Source organism: Lolium perenne, chromosome 3 (genome assembly GCF_019359855.2).
Source record: "Lolium perenne isolate Kyuss_39 chromosome 3, Kyuss_2.0, whole genome shotgun sequence".
Lineage (NCBI taxonomy): Eukaryota > Viridiplantae > Streptophyta > Magnoliopsida > Poales > Poaceae > Lolium > Lolium perenne.
In genome coordinates, this window is record NC_067246.2 from 225,576,908 (window position 1) to 225,596,854 (window position 19,947).

General features: G+C 42.8%; 2 protein-coding genes across 4 annotated transcripts; one reads left to right on the plus strand and one right to left on the minus strand.

The window, feature by feature from the left end:
- Positions 1-6,796: 6,796 nt before the first annotated feature.
- LOC127343524 (chloride channel protein CLC-e) lies at positions 6,797-14,176 on the plus strand. 3 transcript variants are annotated; one of them, XR_007877317.2, is made up of 8 exons: positions 6,797-7,288; positions 8,766-9,153; positions 10,020-10,217; positions 10,772-11,238; positions 11,603-12,145; positions 13,239-13,453; positions 13,586-13,715; positions 13,811-14,176. XR_007877317.2 is itself a non-coding variant. In XM_051369649.2 (7 exons), exons 1-7 carry the CDS (start codon positions 6,995-6,997, stop codon positions 13,644-13,646), a joined length of 2,172 nt encoding a protein of 723 aa, XP_051225609.1. In that variant the 5' UTR covers positions 6,800-6,994; the 3' UTR covers positions 13,647-14,176. The 3 variants fall into 3 exon arrangements, 1 of the variants encoding a protein (XP_051225609.1); XR_007877316.2 differs by having other exon boundaries at positions 6,800-7,288; positions 13,233-13,453; XM_051369649.2 differs by having other exon boundaries at positions 6,800-7,288; positions 13,233-13,453; positions 13,586-14,176.
- Positions 14,177-16,533: 2,357 nt separating this feature from the next.
- Positions 16,534-17,187, minus strand: LOC127338554 (MAPK kinase substrate protein At1g80180-like). Its single transcript, XM_051364618.2, has one exon. It carries the CDS (start codon positions 17,033-17,035, stop codon positions 16,739-16,741), a length of 297 nt encoding a protein of 98 aa, XP_051220578.1. The 5' UTR covers positions 17,036-17,187; the 3' UTR covers positions 16,534-16,738.
- Between the last annotated feature and the right edge of the window lie 2,760 nt (positions 17,188-19,947).

Here is a 19,947-nt window from a genome sequence, read left to right on the forward strand (position 1 = left end):
TTGCTTTATTTACTATTGCTAAAAAAATGAGTAATCCTGAAGTTGAAGTTCGTTCGTTTAAGCAACAAGGGGAGAATGTTTTAAAGATGCTTGGTATAGAATTAGTGATGCTCATCATAGGTGCACTAAGAAACACTCCACTATTATCCTACTTAGGAACTTTTATGTTGGTATCTCTAGCTAGAATAGGTATGTTCCTGATACTCTTGCGGGAGGTAATTTCCTAGGCACTCCTGCTTTAGAAGCTAGTTGCATTATTGAGAGTCTAGTTGGAATACCACCTGTTAATGAAGCTAAAATTGAAATCTCTCTAAAAGATGTCATGAAAAAGTTGGAGGCCATAGAGAAAAATCTTCCAAGTGTTGAGACTAAATTGGGAATATTACTTGATAACACTGATAAACTTGATAAATCTCTAAGAGGAATTAATGAGAGAATTGCCGTTTTAGAAACTTGTGCTACTCATGATAATCAAACCCATAGGATTAGTGAACTTGAAGAAGCTATGGGAACCTTGGGTTCAACTTTTTCTTCTCTTAAGTTTAAGGAGAAAGTTTATGTGGGTAAGGAGCAAAAGTTCATGTATGTCTCTAAGGTGCCTAAGCCAAAAAAACTATTATAGGCCTAAAATTTACAAAGCCCTTAGTACCACTATGGATGATGGAGCATCTAAGATACCTATTGTGACAAATTGTGAAAATTATGATGTTGATGCTTCATCTCTCGATAATATTTGATTCACACTTTCTGCGCCTAGCTGAAAGGCGTTAAAGAAAAGCGCTTATGGGAGACAACCCATTATTTTACTTCTGCACTTTTGTTTTATATTTGAGTCTTGGAAGTTGTTACTACTGTAGCAACCTCTCCTTATCTTTATTTTATTGCATTGTTGTGCCAAGTAAAGTCTTTGATAGTAAGGTTGATACTAGATTTGGGTTACTGTGCAGAAACAGATTTCTTGCTGTCACGAATTTGAGTAGGCCTCTCTGTAGGTAACTCAGAAAAATCTGCCAATTTACGTGTGTGATCCTCAGATATGTACGCAACTTTCATTCAATTTTAGCTTTTTCATCTGAGCAAGTTAAGTGCCACTAAAAAAGTCGTATTTACGGACTGTTCTGTTTTGACAGATTCTGCCTTTTATTTCGCATTGCCTCTTTTGCTATGATGAATGGATTTCTTTGTTCCATTAACTTTCAGTTGCTTTGAAAAATGTCCAGAAGTGTTAAGAATGATTGTGTCACCTCTGAATATGTGAATTTTTGATTATGCATTAACCCTCTAATGAGTTTGTTTTGAGTTTGGTGTGGAGGAAGTTTTCAAGGATCAAGAGAGGAGGATGATACAATATGATCAAGAAGAGTGAAAAGTCTAAGCTTGGGGATGCCCCCGTGGTTCATCCCTGCATATTTCAAGAAGACTCAAGCATCTAAGCTTGGGGATTCCCAAGGCATCCCCTTCTTCATCGACAACTTATCAGGTCACCTCTAGTGAAACTATATTTTTATTCTGTCACATCTTATGTGCTTTACTTGGAGCGTCTGTATGTTTTTGTTTTTGTTTGTGTTTGAATAAATCGGATCCTAGCATTCTTTGTTTGGGAGAGAGACACGCTCCGCTCGTTCATATGAACACTGGTGTTCTTAGCTTTACTTTTAATGTTCATGGTGATGGTTGAAACTGCTTCGTTCATTGTTATATGGTTGGAAACAGAAAATGCTTCATGTGGTAATTGGTATATTGTCTTGAATAATTTGATACTTGGCAATTGTTGTTCTCAAATAGATCATGTTTAAGCTCTTGCATCATGTACTTTGCACCTATTAATGAAGAACTACCATAGAGCTTGTTGAAATTTGGTTTGCATGATTGGTCTCTCTAAAGTCTAGATATTTTCTGGTGAAGTGTTTGAACAACAAGGAAGACAGTGTAGAGTCTTATAATGCTTGCAATATGTTCTTATGTAAGTTTTGCTGTACCGGTTCATACTTGTGTTTGCTTCAAACAACCTTGCTAGCCAAAGCCTTGTACTGAGAGGGAATGCTTCTCGTGCATCCAAATCCTTGAGCCAAAACCTATGCCATTTGTGTCCACCATACCTACCTACTATGTGGTATTTCTCTGCCATTCCGAAGTAAATTACTTGAGTGCTACCTTTAAAATTTCATTCTTTGTCTTTGCAATACATAGCTCATGGGAAAATAGCCTTAAAAACTATTGTGGTAAAGAATATGTAGCTTATGTATCTTATTTCTTATAAGTTGCTTGTTGAGCGGTAACCATGTTTCTGGGGACGCCATCAACTATTACACCTTTGTTGAATATCATGTGAGTTGCTATGCATGTTCTTCTTGTTTAAAGTAAGGGTGATTTATCATGATCAAATTGTTTGAGTATGCATATTGTTAGAGAAGAACATTGGGCCGCTAACTAAAGCCATGAATCATGGTGGAAGTTTCAGTTTGGACATTAATCCTCAATCTCTTATGAGAATATTATCTGTTGTTGAATTCTTATGCATTAAAGAGGAGTCCATTATCTATTTTCTATGTTGTCCCGGTATGGATGTCCTTAGTTGAGATCTATCAAAAACGAGAAATCAAATGCGATCTATCTCCTTGGACCTTTGTACAGGCGGCATAGAGGTACCCCTTTGTGACACTTGGTTGAAACATATGTTATGGAATGATAATCCATGTAAATCCAAGCTAATTAGGACAAGGTGCGAGCACTATTGGTATTCTATGCATGAGGCTTGCAACTTATAAGATGTCTTATACATAACGCATATGATTTATTACTACCGTTGACAAAATTGTTTCTATGTTTTCAAAATGAAAAGCTCTAGCACAAAAATAGTAATCCATGCTTCCCTCTGCGAAGGGCCATTCTTTTACTTTATGTTGAGTCAGTTTACCTACTTCCTTCTATCTTAGAAGCAAACACTTGTGTCAACTGTGTGCATTGATTCCTACATACTTGCTTATTTGCATTCATCATATTACTTTGTGTTGACAATTATCCATGAGATATACATGTTGAAGTTGAAAGCAACCGCTGAAACTTATATCTTCCTTTGTGTTGCTTCAAAACTTTCTACTAAGAATCTATTGCTTTATGAGTTAACTCCTATGCAAGTCTTATTGATACTTGTCTTGAAAGTACCATTCATGAAAAGTCTTTGCTATATGATTCAGTTGTTTAGTCATTGTCTTTACCATTGCTTCGAATCACTTCATTCATCTCATATGCTTTACAATAGTATTGATCAAGATTATGATAGCATGTCACTTCAGAAATTATCCTTGTTATCGTTTACCTACTCGAGGGCGAGTAGGAACTAAGCTTGGGGATGCTTGATACGTCTTAAACGTATCTATAATTTCTTATGTTCCATGCTAGTTTTATGATAATACTCACATGTTTTATACACACTTTACATCATTTATACGCATTTTCCGGCACTAACCTATTAACGAGATGCCGAAGCGCCAGTTCCTGTTTTGTGCTGTTTTTGGTTTCATAAATCCTACACAGGAAATATTCTCGGAATTGGACGAAACGAACGCCCAGGGTCTTATTTTCCCACGGAGCTTCCAGAAGACCGAAGAGGATACGAAGTGGGGCCACGAGGCGCCCTAACCATAGGGTGGCGCGGCAAAGGAGGGGCCCGCGCTGGCCTATGGTGTGGGGCCCCCGTGCCTCCTCCGACTCTGCCCTTCCGCCTACTTATACTCTCCGTCGCGAAAACCCTATTACCGAGAGCCACGATACGGAAAAAGTTCCAGAGACGCCGCCGCCGCCAATCCCATCTCGGGCGATTCAGGAGATCGCCTCCGGCACCCTGCCGGAGAGGGGAATCATCACCTGGAGGACTCTACATCACCATGATCGCCTCCGGACTGATGTGTGAGTAGTTCATCCTTGGACTATGGGTCCATAGCAGTAGCTAGATGGTTGTCTTCTCCTCATGTGCTATCATGTTTAGATCTTGTGAGCTGCCTAACATGATCAAGATCGTCTATTTGTAATGCTACATGTTGTGTATGTTGGGATCCGATGAATATGGAATACTATGTCAAGTTGATTATTGATCTATCATATATGTGTTGTTTATGATCTTGCATGCTCTCCGTTGCTAGTAGAGGCTCTGGCCAAGTTGATACTTGTGACTCCAAGAGGGAGTATTTATGGTCGATAGTGGGTTCATGCCTCCATTGAATCTGGGACAGTGACAGAAAGTTCTAAGGTTGTGAATGTGCTGTTGCCACTAGGGATAAAACATCAATGCTTTGTCTAAGGATATTTGTGTTGATTACATTACACACCATACTTAATGCAATTGTCTGTTGTTTGCAACTTAATACTGGAAGGGGTGCGGATGCTAACCCGAAGGTGGACTTTTTAGGCATAGATGCATGCGGGATAGCGGTCTATGTACTTTGTCGTAATGCCCTAAGTAAATCTCATATTAGTCATCATGATATGTATGTGCATTGTTATGCCCTCTCTATTTGTCAATTACCCAACTGTAATTTGTTCACCCAACATGCTATTTATCTTATTGGAGAGACACCACTAGTGAACTGTGGACCCCGGTCCATTCTTTTACATCTGAATACAATATACTGCAATCATTGTTCTCTGCTGCTCGTTGCAAACAAACATCATTTTCCACACCATACGTTTAATCCTTTGTTTACAGCAAGCCGGTGAGATTGACAACCTCACTGTTAAGTTGGGGCAAAGTATTTTGATTGTGTTGTGCAGGTTCCACGTTGGCGCCGGAATCCCTGGTGTTGCGCCGCACTACACTCCTTCACCAACAACCTTCACATGGCCTTCATCTCCTACTGGTTCGATAACCTTGGTTTCTTTCTGAGGGAAAACTTGCTGCTGTACGCATCACACCTTCCTCTTGGGGTTCCCAACGGACGTGTGCTTCACGCGTTATCAAGACTGTTTTCTGGCGCCTTTGACGGGGATCTGAAGAAAAGTTACACCATAAAGATTGCCAACTCCCACGTCAACAGGGGCTAGCACAACACGAAGCTAGCCTCCATAGGTGCACTTCTTCCAAGATCCCACCATAGGAACCCTACCACCAAGATCCACTAAGGACTACCACGAATTGGTGAAATTTCTCTCAGTAGAACGATAGATCGGGTTCTCCTCCACCACTCCTCAAAGTATGAGCAAGATTGATTGGGTAGGTAGGGAGATCCACTCAGTTTGAGCTCAGCAACAATGGAGGAGAGAGAGAGAAGAGCTAAAAACGAGTTGGGGAAGAAAGAGCCTTTATATAGGTCTCCTCAAATCTAACCGTTATGTGCAGTTTCTGCCTAAGCGGTACTACCGCTTTGGTAAGCGGTACTACCGCTCTGGATTCGAAATCCCCACAGAACTTGTCCACGTGGACACATAGCGGTACTACCGCTCGCGGTACCGCTCGAGGTACCACAATGGACTCCAAACCTTACTGGATCCCAAGCGGTACCGCAGCGGTACCGAAGCGGTACTGCCGTAACTTTAGTTATGGTACTTTAGTTATGGTACTACCGCTCAAGGTACCGTAACTTGTTCTGTGAGACATTTGCGTGAGAAACCTCCAGAGCGGTACCTCCGAGCGGTACCAGTAGGGTAGCGGTACTACCGCTCCTAGTACCGGTAGTACCGCTATGGCTGAAACTGCTTTTTCCTCTTTTCCTCTCCTACCTTGTTACCTCGCGACACACACACAAAACCAGAAAACCTAAGAACTACGCTTCAGTCTTCCGATCATAATGTGTTCAGCGAGGGCACCATACACTTTGCAAATCTATCAAAGACAATCTTTGCGCACGGTTAAATTCATTCGAGTGTTGTCATCAAACACACAAAACACCGGATATGGATCTTGCTCTTACAGCGAATCTCCCGGATCTGAATGGGAAAGGGTTCGTTGTGATGCTGTCTGCGGTGGTCAAGGTGGCGGGACGGCGGTGCTAGGTTGCGTGGGGGGGGGGGGGAACGGTGGCGCTAGGTTGCTTGGGGGGACACCATCCTCCTTCCTGAAAACGCCAATTCAGATCTCTCCATCATCGAGTGGTACCTACTCTTCAAGCTAGCGTTGTACCTGAACGTATGTGCCAAGTGCCAGGAAAGAACCAGGAGAGCGCCGGCATGAGTGAGGTCGCTGCTGAGAAGGAGGTCTGCCTAGGGAAGATGTGTCGGGAAGAAGGGTAAGGTTGCCTGGGTTCACATTTGGAGTTGGGAAAGAACTTGTGTGGTGATGACTGCGTTGATTAGTGATGGTTACTTGGCTTCCTAGCCTGGCTTCTCTGAGTTTCTTCATGTTGGCATTCGCTTGTTATGAATTCGGAACTGCGATGTTCTTCGAGCCTCTTCATTTGTGAAGTTCTTCTTCGGCGTGGTATGCATCCCCAACTCCGGAGCTTGTCATCAGAGTCGGAGCTGGCATCCCGTACACGAGGAGCTTCCTATTTGGTTTAGGCTGGCTTGAGCTTCACAATGCCACTTCCGCGAGATCTTGTCTCTTGGTCTCTTCTTTGGGGAAGTCGAACTCGCTGCAGAGTGATGACGCTGGTGGGCAACCTCAATGCCGATCTTCACTTTCGTGTGGCGTGTGTTCGTGTGGCGTGTGTGCATCTTCTATGGGTAATCAGGTGGTTGTGTGTGCGGCACGGTCAGCGAAGATGCTTGTACCATTGTTTGGCCGGTTTTATGTTAATAAACCAGCTATATATTCTTCTTCCCTAATAGAGGGAGAAGCTAAAAGAGAAGGAGACAAAGAGAGGATAATGGAGCACGTAGCGGCTTCATGTCCACCACAATATGGCGAGAAGAAACTGAACTGCAAAAAACGGCCCCCTCCGTCCGGAAAGGCCTGGAAGCCTTTTGTCCTCCAATCCATAGCAGCGGCCAGGCAACCAGAAAATCAGTGATGAGATAGTCGGTTATCAATCCGGGTACCAGTTCCCGCAATTTCGAATCCATGGCGCCGGCAGCGACCCCGTGCTCCCAGCGTCTCCTGCTCGCCTCGTCCGCGTATCCGCCTCCTCCCCGCCTCCTCCGCGCAGCGGTCCGCCCCTTGCTGCCCGGTAGCCGGCGCGGGGGCGTGCGCCTTCGGGTTCGGTGCGGAGCGGAGGACGAGGAGGCCGAGGCTCGGCGGGGGGAGCAGCTGAAGGCGTCCGTGGAGGAGATGGCGCCCGGCCTCGACCTCGTCACGCTCGCCGCCTGCCTCGTCGGCCTTCTCACCGGCGTCTCCGTCGTCCTCTTCAATCTCTCGGTAGCCGCTTGCTAACTGACTGACTCTAGTTTGATTCTTTCTAAATTTTGAAATAGATTCACGAGTCCGTGCGAACTTGTATGTACAGTATATGTGTTGGTTGCTGAAGCGAATTTAACTATGTTCCTCATATATACTTCTCCTTCCCCTTAAAAATGAGGGCCACCCCTGCCAAAGTTCTAGCCCGATTAGGTTTGTATTAATAGGGTTGGATGGACATTGATGCTGAATATAGGAATGCACACAAATATTTGAGACTCGGAATCATTGTGCTCATTTCTCCAACACACATGGTTAATTCCAAAAGCCTAACTATTTCTGCCACCTCAAATTACGATAGCCCCATGAAATGTCCAAATTGACAAAAGAGCCGTGTCTAGCTGGGACACGATGCCAACACTGGTCCACCTGGGCCTAGGATACTACCAGCTTGGAAGCAACCATTCCTAGCTGAACAATTTGATTGCTTGCTATGGCTATAGACGCCTTAAAGTTATATGGGTTGAATTCTGAATTTGGAATTTGTTAGGAAGTGGGTCAGAGTATCTGTTTAGACTGCCTCATATACATGAGAGGGAGTTGTGCCAATGAATAAACCAAGCAAGGTAACTCCAAACTCTTTCATGTACCCCCCCTTTGGTTCCCTTTCCTACCATTCGAGTATTCGACCTGATTCACGGTGCCTGGCCAACATGGTCTTAGGCTGAAAATGTGTCAAGTTTATCATGACGAGATGTTATGCCACGGTACAGGATGTGACACCCCGTCTTTGGTAAGGGTCCAAATTCCGGATGCTGCAGGTGTTCATCAAAATATGGATGAACCCGAAGCTGCAGGTGTCAAGTCCAAATGATACAGTTTGAAAATTTGGCATTTTGGGTACATTTTGCTACCATGAGAAGTCAGTGTTATATTCATACTGTTAGTTTAAGTATCTGCTGGACAGCGGCACGATTGCAACGCAGATGACTCCAACACCACCCACGGTGTCTCCTCTGTGATCAGGAGTTGGAAACCATACCGTACCTGCTGACGGCTTGCCCCTTCTCCCGTCAGGTCTGGCACGTCCTACCTTGGCTCCGTGTGCCCTGCCAACCACCGGAGCGACAAGCATTGCTGATCGAATGGTGGCACGGCGTCAAACGTGAGACGTTGAAACCAATGCGCAAGCGCCTGGCCTCCATCACACTTCTAACAAATGCGTCTTCGACGGTGCCCAACCTACTGACGACGCCATTGTCTCGCGCATCAAAGATGAAGCTGCGCTTTTGGCTAGAGCCGGTGCCCCCGGTCCGAGATAGCTTCTGCCGCAGACCTGCGACGTTCACTGAGCTGTATTTCTTTACTTCCTAGGAGTCTTGTAAAACTCTCTCTCTTTTCAATGAAATGAAACGCAAAGGCTTTTTGTGTTTTCTCGAAAAAGTTTAAGTATCTGTTATTGCTGCTTGAGATGTTAATTTGTATTCTTTTGTCACAGGTTCATGAAATACGTGACCTGCTTTGGGATGGCATACCGTTACGAGGCGCTTCGTGGTTGAGGGAGGAACCCACTGGTGAAATTTGGCAGAGGGTGATACTTGTTCCAGTCAGTGGAGGCATCATAGTTGGAGGGTTGAATACGCTAAGAAGTTCTATCAAAACGAACTCAGATGGCACTGTATCTAATATAAAGGGTGTATTTAGGCCATTCTTGAAAGCTGTGGCAGCATCTTTCACGCTCGGAACTGGCAACTCTTTGGGGCCTGAGGGACCCAGTGTCGAGATAGGTTCTGCTATAGCGAAAGGATTTGGAAATGTGTTTGGGTGGGAAGGGGGAAAGAAGCTGTCTCTTGTGGCAGCTGGGTCAGCAGCTGGCATTGCATCGGGTAAATTTGTGATCCCTTCTTGTTCATATATTTTATCGCAAGGTTTTTGCTATAGATATGATGCATTAACCATGGGGTAACCGTGTAAGCATGTGATATTTTACCTGACTTATTCATATTTATTATTTCAAATAATTTTGAACCAACATGTTATATAATCATCAGAATTCCAGTTCACTGTAGAAAATTTTCTCCACGTATATTTTCATTTCGATGCTTTCCTATTGCAATTAGCCCACCACAATTTGCGTGGGAAAAAGGATTTGATGTTGCTGTTGTTGTTGCTTGCCTATTGCAATTAGTAATTACTTAATTACCTATACTCTATAGGTTTTTGTACTGACCAGCCAAATGCTCGTGCGCCACTACAAATATTTTCTACATCGATTGAGCTGTTGCCCTTTTGTCATCATAGTCTTTCACTTTTTGCGAACTAATTTTTTTACTTATAATTATATAATAATCTAAACAATTAATCAAAAGTTAACAATACATGTCTACTACATAAAATATATGATAATTATGGTAATTGATTTCTTGCCAGCTAAAGAGGTAATCTCATAAGGGTGAATGGATCGCCACCAACTTCTGATCTTTATAAGAGTGAAGATAGCTATAACTTAGCTGCATGGTTGCATCGCTTGGTGGAATTTATGGGACATGTTCCTATGTCACATTGTCACCTACCTTTAACCAGCAGCAAGTATTAGATTTACCTGTTATGGTTTGTTGAGAAAAAAAATCACCTGTTATGAGTACTCTGAAATGATCAACATGTCCAGCAGACAAAGTAAAAAAAAAAACTGCGCCTTCTGCTTTCTGATTCCATCTTACTCATATTTTCAGGTGATTTCCTTGTATTTTAGGTTTCAATGCTGCTGTTGCTGGGTGTTTCTTTGCGGTGGAGTCTGTTTTGTGGCCTTCATCTGAGGATTCTTCATCCCTTTCCAATTCAACACCTATGGTGATCCTCAGTGCAGTGATAGCGTCTGTTGTTTCAGAGATTGGTCTTGGTTCTGATCCTGCTTTCACTGTTCCAGAATATGATTTTCGCTCTCCGACAGGTACCTTGTCTTCACTATAATTGATATTTGCAGCTTTCTGTATGAATACAGAGTATATTCTGCGGTATTTGCGGTTAGGTGTCACATTTCTTATGATGAATTATCTTCTGTTATAACTTCTTCCTACTGCATAACACTTCCCAAATAACTAATATGTCAAAATAAAATATGTCATGCCCTCAACCAATTTATTTCGGAAAGGAATGACCAGCCTCCCGGGCTCTGCATCCTCGGATGCACACGGCCATGTGTTTTATTACAAGATAGCATTAAAATAGGACACCAAACGAAAAACTCTGAAAAGTTGCTAAAGTTGGATCAGTTGGCTCCCAGTTGCGCAGTTTGGTTCTTGAATACCTGATTCTCCTAAAGCCATCTGCTGTTTTACAATTTGTTTGGCCTTTTATAGTCATATAAGCCCCTACAAATTACAATCCTCCCAATTATAGGTTGGTCTTAGTGACTTCAAATGGTATCTTCTTTTTACAATTTGTTTTCTATGATCCAGAGAATGAAAGTATGAGGATATTTATACATGACTTCATAAATGTCAGAACTTCCTCTGTATCTCTTGCTGGGCATCTTTTGTGGCTTGGTTTCAATCACACTATCTAGGTGTACAGCACTAACTATGGACACAGTTGAAAGTTTACAAAAGGCAACTGGATTACCGAGGGCTGCATCCCCTGCCTTGGGTGGCCTTATTGTTGGTCTTCTAGCTCTTATGTACCCCGAAGTTCTGTACTGGGGCTTTGAGAATGTTGATATTTTACTGGAATCACGGCCTTTTACGAGTGGTCTCTCAGCATCTGTATTGGTTCAGCTCATTGGAGTAAAAATATTGGCGACATCTTTGTGCAGGGCTTTTGGATTGGTTGGGGGTTATTATGCACCATCCCTTTTTATTGGTGCAGCTACAGGCATGGCATATGGGAAGTTTATGAGGTTTACATTTACTGGATCTGAAGCACTGTTTCATGTCCCTTTCCTAGACGTGGCATCACCTCAAGCATATGGCCTGGTAATATGTCCATCAAAGCAATCTTATCTTTCTTCTGGGCAACTACTCCTTCCATTGTTTCTTGGAGAGGACCAGTAGATCTCAAGAATCAAACTTTGTAAACTTTGCAACGGAGGGAGCACTTCGATCTCTCTCTCTCTCTCTCTCTCTCTCTCTCTCTCTCTCTCTCTCTGTATGTACGGCTAATAATACTCATATGTGGTGGCATTCCCATCTCTCCTGATTATTTTGTAGTCACTGCTCAGCAGTTTTTCATTTTAACTTTTTGCCAGTTGTACTCTTATGTTCTGCTATACTGCTGAGGATATTAAGCAATCAATGCTACCATTGTTTATGCGTGTTTTCCTTTTTCTCATCTTTGCAGGTAGGTATGGCAGCTACACTTGCCGGTGTATGCAAGGTGCCTCTAACATCTGTCCTTCTACTGTTCGAGCTTACACAGGACTATCGTATAGTTCTACCTTTGCTTGGTGCTGTTGGACTATCATCTTGGATTGCTTCTCCTCAAAGGTTCTCCACGAGCAGTAAGGCCAAGCTGGATTTTTCGGAGGAGAAAACAAGAACTCTCTTAGAGGGCAAAATTGTGTCCTCTCAAACTCAACAAGCCACTTCTGCGGATAGTTCTGATTCTACCGCAGACTTATGTAAACTTGAAAGCTCACTTTGTGTCTATGATGCCAGAGATTCTGACATGCTGGAAAATCTTAATGTTGCCGAGGCTATGAAAACTAAATGTATTTCTGTCTCAGTGAAAACTTCAGTAGTCGAGGCACTAAATCTTATGCTTGCGGAGAAGCAACCCTTTGTTATGATCACTGAGAGCAATAAATCTCTAGTAGGCTTGCTAACACTAAAAGATTTCCAAGATTTCTGCAGAACTTCTAAAACCACCAGGATGCAAACTGAGGTGGGAATAACAACCATTTTCCACTGGTTCATTTCATCAATTTCTTGAACCTTGATGGTTTTAGCCTATCAGATATGCCATTGTCTTATTCATGGACCCTTCTTTCCGTTAGTATTGGTTTCAAGTAACAGAACACCACCTGCCTCAGTTTCATTTTACATATAACTAGTGTATGTAGTAGAATTTAGTTGCTTCCATATGCCTTTTTTTTAGAGAATCCATATGCCTATTCTGGATTTGCTTCCATATGCTTCTAGATACAGAACCAAAGGGCACCATACTCAGTCTAACCCTTTATTTTTAACTGATACTCAGTCTAACTTTTTTAACTGATACTCAGTCTAACGTGTACACCACATTACAAATATAGCATATGTAGTAGTTGCTTCCATATGGCTGTTTGGATTCAGAACCAAAAGCGTACGGTACTCAGTCTAACCCTGTACACCACATTACAATTCAGATACATGAAATAAGCAACTCACAAACCATCACATAATTGAAGGCTGTGTGCACCACTTTGATGCAGAGGCTGGGGCTAAGCTTCCCATTTCAAAAATAAATAAATCACATAACAACTAACAAACTATCATCTTAGGACCTTTAGATCCTTCCCATATACAAGTATTGCCCTAAAGAATAACCTAGGCTCTGATCCTATGGCGTCCTAATTATTTCTAGCTTGGTCGGGTTCTATTGATTAGTGATTACTTGGATTGGGTCGTCTATGGCCTTTTTTTTTTTTTTTGGTTTTGCTACCTGTCATCCTTCAGTGAAAGTAGGATCCTTATGGAATGGAGTTAGTACATGAGTCCCTTAGCCACATCTCTCCATGTCCTAATAGGATTGCTATATCTGTCATATTTATCAACATTGTTTTGGAAAGGTATTTCTCAACGCTGAAGTTTTGATTCATGTTTACTTCAAACTTCAAAGGTTTTACATAAACAGTGGGAATAAGTTGGGATTCTTATTTTCTTGAGAGGTCAAATGGTAATTCAGAGGATGTTAAGTTTGCCTAACTTTATATAATGTCTGTTGTCAATGGCCATTAATTTTTGTACATTCTCTGTTAATGCTGGAACAGGTACAGGTACAGCTACAGGATTGTCTGGTATCTCATGTTTGTGGAGACGTTAGGTGTAAAATGTGGTCTGTGACACCTCAGATGCCACTTACCACAGCTGAAAAGATTATGGATTCTCATGGAGTGGATCAAGTTCCTGTAGTTTCAGAACATTCTGATCATCAGGATGGAGGACTCTTGATTGGTTTTGTCGATAGAGAGTGCATCACCATTGCTCGAAGGTAAAATTAAATATTTTGAGAATTCCCTTTCCAGATTTCAACTGTTAGTAATGAGTAATGTGACGTATTATTTGCATTCCAACTTATAATCAACAGTGTTTTTATTCCCTTCGATGTTATGTTCTCTTTCAGAGCTTTGGCAGCAAAAGAATTTTTCAGTTCCACATCTGAGATAAGAAAGGAAGAGAGATGATGCAGACTGACTTAGTCATTTTCCTGACTAAGTCAAGAGCCAAGGAATCTATTTGACTAGCTTTGATTGGTAACTTTGGTTTATTTATTGCAATAGCTCTATTGCCAAAGAAGATCAATCTCGTTCTGCCAAGTGATAAGCTGTATCATTCTTTCCTTTTACAGAGCAAGGAGTTTTCAAGCAAGAGTTCTCCCAAATACAGTAGTGGATAACACCAATAAGTAGCTGATACCAAAACACATTTCAAGGCAGAAGTCTCTTGAGAATGCAAAACGCCTGCATCAAGAATGTGATTTAGAAAGTGAATGCCCTCATTCTCTGTATGTGCACGGGCAAGCGCAAGTGCATGGCTGAGTTTTGGTTGCAGGAACGTGGTACAGGTTGTTTATTCATTAGGTCCCAGAAACTTGCCTCTAACTTGTGTATACCATTGTTCACTTTTTCTTGTGCAAAACAACATAGATTATGTTCATCTATTATTGGACCAGTGCACGGGCACTTGAATAAGAAGCTGAACAGTTAGGCAATAAGAGCAAGCTATGTCACACTCACTTTTCTTTTTGTCTATTCCGTGTTAGTATGAATTAATGAGCTGAGTTTGCTTAATAGGTCTGTTTGGTTGGCAGAATCTTTTGAGTATTACGGTTGAATCAATGCAGAGACCGGGGTATACCTCATTTTCGAATAAAAATGTGGTGCATGAGTTGTAACATGTAATCATGTCACATTTGGTTGAAGAAAAGCTACATGGTCGATTTTTTTTTCTTTTATAGTGTAAGGATTGAAACTTTGCAATAAATGTGGTTTGTGCATTGTAGAATTGAGTATTGAATCTATGATAATTGGTGATTACATCGAGTGTCTCGGGCTGTTTATATAGTAGAGAAGACTTGAAGGGCAAGAAGCTTAGTAGAGATAGAATTGGAGTACAATCTTAAACTACCAAATATAGGCTAGATGTGATATACTCTAACACCCCCGCAGTTGGATCGGTAGTAACGCGGACGGTCCAACTGGAGAAGAAGCCGAGTACGTGGTATAGCCTTGATGTCCAACTGGAGAAGAAGCCGAGTACGTGGTATAGCCTTGATGCCGATGTAGCCGTTGTTGTCATGGCGATGGTGCCGTGTTTGATGTAATCGCCTTGTAGAATGTAGTTGAGGTAGATGGTGTTTTGGTCGCTGTCGTCGTTGATCCCGGGAAGACGCTCGGAAGGAGGAATTTGTTGTGGTAGAAGTAGTAGGAGACACGCTGCATATCTTGCAGAACTCGGGAGCGCGCCGGGATGAAGGCATGCACCAGGGTTGCCAGTACCGGACGTGCGAAGAAAAGAACCACCATGAGCCATGCGCGCCATAGTTGGATGGAGTAGTAGAGAAGGCCTCCGTGATCGATCGGTGTGTAGAAGTTGTCCGCCGATACGTCGGAGTAGACGAAAGAGCTTCAAGAAGAAAAATTAAGCACGCACAAACAAAAATAGACTTCAACTCTGACGGCAAGATCGGTGGACGAAGACCTGAAGTATTTGTTGAACTAGATTCCGGAGATTAAACCCAGGTTCCGCGTGGATTGTCGCGGTGTCGAAGAAGATCCCCATTGGTGTTGACGATGACCGTGAGTGTTGGCGACGATGCGGTTGCTGGCGATGATGACCCCGGATGATGCAGGTGTTGACGGCGAGAAATAGATCGGCTTGGTGCATATCGTCGATGTAGACGTGCAGTACTTGTAGCTTGGCTTGGCGTTGAGAACGAAAAATTTGCTAAAACTACGGAACAAATCTAATGCGGATGAAAAACTAGCTACGAGATCGGATGTCCCCGGTGGAGATCATGGAGATCAATCTCTCCGGGTGCAGCAGAAGCGGTCCCTAGGCTGCGGAAAGAACCGCTCTGATACCATGTAGAATTGCGGAAATATAATTGTATTGATATGCGGTAATTGATGATTACATTGAGTCTCTTGAGCTATTTATATAGTAGAGAAGATTTGAAGGGCAAGAAGCCTAGTAGAGATAGAATTGGAGTACAAGCTTAAACTACTAAATATAGCCTAGATATGATATACTCTAACATGCATCAATCAACGGAAATATCTCCTTGCAAGGATCTTTTTTCTAATGTTTTCGTAGTCAGATCATCATATGGTAAACACTTTCCTGTAGAAAATAGCGTCTACTTATCCTATGCTATTGGTTGTTGTAATCTACCATAATTCTATTTGCACAGTTAGATTCTAACTATAAATGAATTACAAATCTGAACATCTTGGGTCTTAAAACTCAGGCCCCAATTCAAAAATTTGGAAATTAGAATTCCGATTGTCTAATCTCCGATACTCCAGCATTAAAGTTGTATATTTGGAGTATTTAAAAGGTTATAAAGCTTCAGCCTTGAAACAATATAACTCGAAATCTTTTACTTTGTCATTGGAGTGAACCTGACGTTGCCATGTGTGAACGGGCATGCATGGGAATCAAGTCCAACCACGTTCTGACGTCTGAAGAATAACACACTCACTACTTTTGTTCTAAAAAAAAAAGAAAGTCTGAAGAACATAACGCTCATTGCTTTTCATACATGGATAAAAATTAAACTTGGGAAAACGCTGACTCGCTGAGGGACATGGCTTTGCTGGCCTTCAGCATTTTAGTTTCCACGCCGTAATCTGAATTGCTAATTACTAGTAATCATCTCACTTTCCTGAAGTTAGCAATTTTTTTGGTCCAGTGTTTCAGTTGGCTGGAAAAAAGTTGAAGGGTCTGATCTAATGTCTTTAAATCGAATCCATGACTACATATGTTAGCCCTCGCATAGAAATTAAGCACCTCTCGTATTTTGTTCTGTCAGGCAGCAGGAGAAGTCAAGAGAGAGGATTGCATATCACTGCACAATGTGACGGAAGTTCATAATAAGCTCAGCGCGTGCGTACACAAAATTTCCAGCCTGCATTCTGATCATGCATGCGCTAGCTCTAACAAATTAAACTACAGTAACAAAAGACCAGCACAAGTCGGCTGGTGTACGCTTACATACATAGCCCGCGCGCCACGCCGCGCGGCCTGCTAGGGCTAGTAGTCCTGGGCTCCTGGCTCACCGGCGCTTCCCCTTGCCGCCGGCGCGGTGCCGGGGCTGGGGCGCCTCCTTGCTGTCCTTGCTGAAGATGCCGCAGAAGCCGCAGGCGGCGACGCGCGGGGAGGGCGGGTCGAGCGCGGGCTGGACGTTGCCGGCCTTGTACCCGCCGCCGTGCCCGCCGGAGCCGCTCCGCTGCGTCCGCGCGGCGGGAGCCATGGTCTCCTTGCCCGACGCCGACATGTTCTTGTCCTCCCACACCATCCCCGACGAACCCGACCGCCGGAACGTCTCGCTCGATCGCTGCAGCCCCGCCATGATCTCTAGTCTTCCCCCGCTAGTTGCTCTGCTTTCTTTCGATCGCTTGTGAGCTGCAAGTTGTGATCTTTCTACCTGCCGGTCCGCGCGGCCGGCGCGGCTATATATGACCGTTTAGATGCATGGGGCTGGACGCTGGAGTTGGGGAGCACCGGAGCAGTCAATGCATCTATGATTGCGTTGCGTGTGTGTATGGTATGGGTATGTATGGCATGGGAAACGCCGGGAGGCGGGACGTTCAGATCACGGTATATGTTTACTCTAACCGGGCGGGAAAGAAATGGTTTTCAAGGTTTGACCGGCAATAATTTACCAACCATAAAATAAAATACTGTCAGTATCAGCCAAATTAATCAACATGTGAGGTGGCGTTCAATAGGGATCACTATAGGCCGACTGCCAAAAATCGGGGCTGTCGGCGGATGGGCTTCCAGGCCAGCCCACCAAAAGGATCGTCGGTGTAACAATGCTCTAGGAAACGCTACGCCGACGGCTGCCCTCGGCACATCGTAGGTTGTCGGCGTAGGGTTGTGCATGCGGTCCACCACAGTTAGGCAGTGACGGCGCAGTGACGGCGTCAAGGCTACGCCGACGGCCACCCTCGGCATAGCCTTCTCCTCTTTTTTAAAAAAAAAACTACGCCGACGGCCACCCTCGGTGTAGAGGTTGAAATTTTCCCTCCACGCACCCCCCGATCGCCTTTTTAACTTACAATTGAATGACAGAAAATGATAAAAAAATAAAAAAATAAAATCCTTTGAGATGTCTATGTGTTATGTCATCTAGTTGCAAGAAAATTTAGCAAAAATGCATTTCGATCTTTTTTGCAAAATTATGTCATGTATCGGTAAAACGGCTTTTCTGGTTACATATGAAGTCGGGAAAAAATGTATAATATATTAAAATGATCGTAAGAAAAAGTTATATTCAAATTCACCTAGGTTTACCCAGTTAGCCAACTTTTAGATTCTAGAAAATTTCAAATAAAAATATGAAAGCAGGAAGATATTAGTTTTTGGCATAAATTCAGGATTTCGTAGTATTTTTTATTTTTTAAAAGAAATAAAAAAATAATTGCATCCTCGGTAGATATTATTATTACTTAACCATTTATGTTTATTTAAATAATTATTTAAAATTCAAAATAATAAAGAGTTGTGATATAAGATCTAAGGGTTAATAAGATTGATATGGTAGTATTATCAACAATGTTTCGTGAAGAAGATGGAAGCTCAACCGGAAGAAACTAATATGTTAGGGGTGGAGGATGAGTGACCCGGGTGGAAAGTTTGACTATGAGGGGTAACTTGACCTAAGATAAAGCGTAGTGTTACAATTAAAATGATCCATGTGAGAGACTAAGAAAATGTGATACAAAATAAAAAAAATCAAAATTTTTGAAGTTAACGGACGGAACGGCGTGGCCTACGCCGAGGGCACACATGTCTCTGCCGAGGCTGACCTTCCCCGAGGAGCTACGCCGACGGTGGCCTTCGGCTTAGACTAAGCCGATGGCCTTTTAAGGCTATGCCGAGTGCCAGGGGCTGTTGGCGTAGCATGCCATTTCTGTAGTGGATGAACGGTGCGCGAAAACGGATGGAACTGTTTTCATATTTTTAGTGTAATACGGAAACGAATAGAGAAACTCATGAACAAATACAAAAACAAATTTTGTCGGAGGATGCAGCACGAATATGTTGTAGGTACGAAACGAAAATCGGATATATGCCTAAACCAAAAAACCTCTTAAATCATGAAAAAAAAAATCAATCAACACAAGATACTGACAAACCTGATAAATATACCGGAAAACAGAGGACGGGTCGAACCGTGCAAGCTTCTCGGCCGCTTTGATGGCTCAGCTTGACAATTAGAGATTAGGCATGATGGATGCACAAAACGGAGGTCTGTTCCGATGATAATACCGTTTCGCTTCTACATCTGTTTGCGCCAAAAGAATTCCTTTTCCGTTCCAAAATTTCATTTCTGTTTTCATATTCTCTTGAAAAAGTTGAAACTTTTCGCTCTATTTTCATCCTATGGTTCATTGTCGGGATATGTACGGCCGGCCGGTAATTTACATGCGGACTTTGCAGTGGAAGACGTACGTCTGTGTCACGTACGTAGAGGTGATGTGAGGTGGAGCCGAGACGCGTTCAAGGCATGCGCGCTTGCTCCGACGACTCCACCCGACGACGCTCTTGAATTGGGCGGTGCGTCATCGGAATTGAACGGGGGAGTGGCTCTCGGAGCGTCGGGACGATGCTTTGTTTTGTCCGAGTGTGCTCACAAGTCAGAAGTTTAAACTGATCAATCATTACATATCTATGAACAGAAATGGTCACGGGAAGAAGTAGGAATGTGAGGATCGATTTCGTCATCCGTAGAGTATTGCTTGATACACGTATGCCGTACGGAGGGACGTTTGACTTTTGGGGAAAATAAATTGGGCGAGATGCTTTCAACAGAATTTCTTGGCTCAAAACATTGCCGCATTGTATTCTACCAGCAATGAGGTTCAAGACTTGGTCCATATGAAAATAAGTACTCCCTCTGTCTAACAAAGAATGTCTCAAAGTTATCTAAATTTAAATTATCTAGACACAATTTAGTATATATAGGTACATTTAAATTTTGTGATAGTTTTTTTCTAGTAACTCTAAAACTCAATTAGGAGCATCAAGCATAAGACAGCCCAATCTAGATTCCTTCTAAGCTATGCTGATTTATGAGCTACTTTATTCACTCACATTCCGTGAATGTAATCTCCTCCTCAGCAACACCGGTTCTGCTCTGGCATTTAGTTTTTGTTCCATTCATTTGGTTATGTCATGCTAGTGTTGGCGCCTTGCACTTTGTCGTCCTGCACCATCTGTGGTTGCTAGGACTTGGTGGTTCCTACCTGTAAGGGC

Excerpts from the sequence above, each read along its gene's own strand:
- LOC127343524 (XM_051369649.2), top strand. The coding sequence starts at position 6,995 with ATGGCGCCGGCAGCGACCCCGTGCTCCCAGCGTCTCCTGCTCGCCTCG. Across the intron at positions 11,239-11,602 it reads CACCTCAAGCATATGGCCTG|GTAGGTATGGCAGCTACACT; the intron begins GTAATATGTCCA and ends TCATCTTTGCAG. Across the intron at positions 13,454-13,585 it reads TGCATCACCATTGCTCGAAG|AGCTTTGGCAGCAAAAGAAT; the intron begins GTAAAATTAAAT and ends GTTCTCTTTCAG.
- LOC127338554 (XM_051364618.2), bottom strand. The coding sequence starts at position 17,035 with ATGGCGGGGCTGCAGCGATCGAGCGAGACGTTCCGGCGGTCGGGTTCG.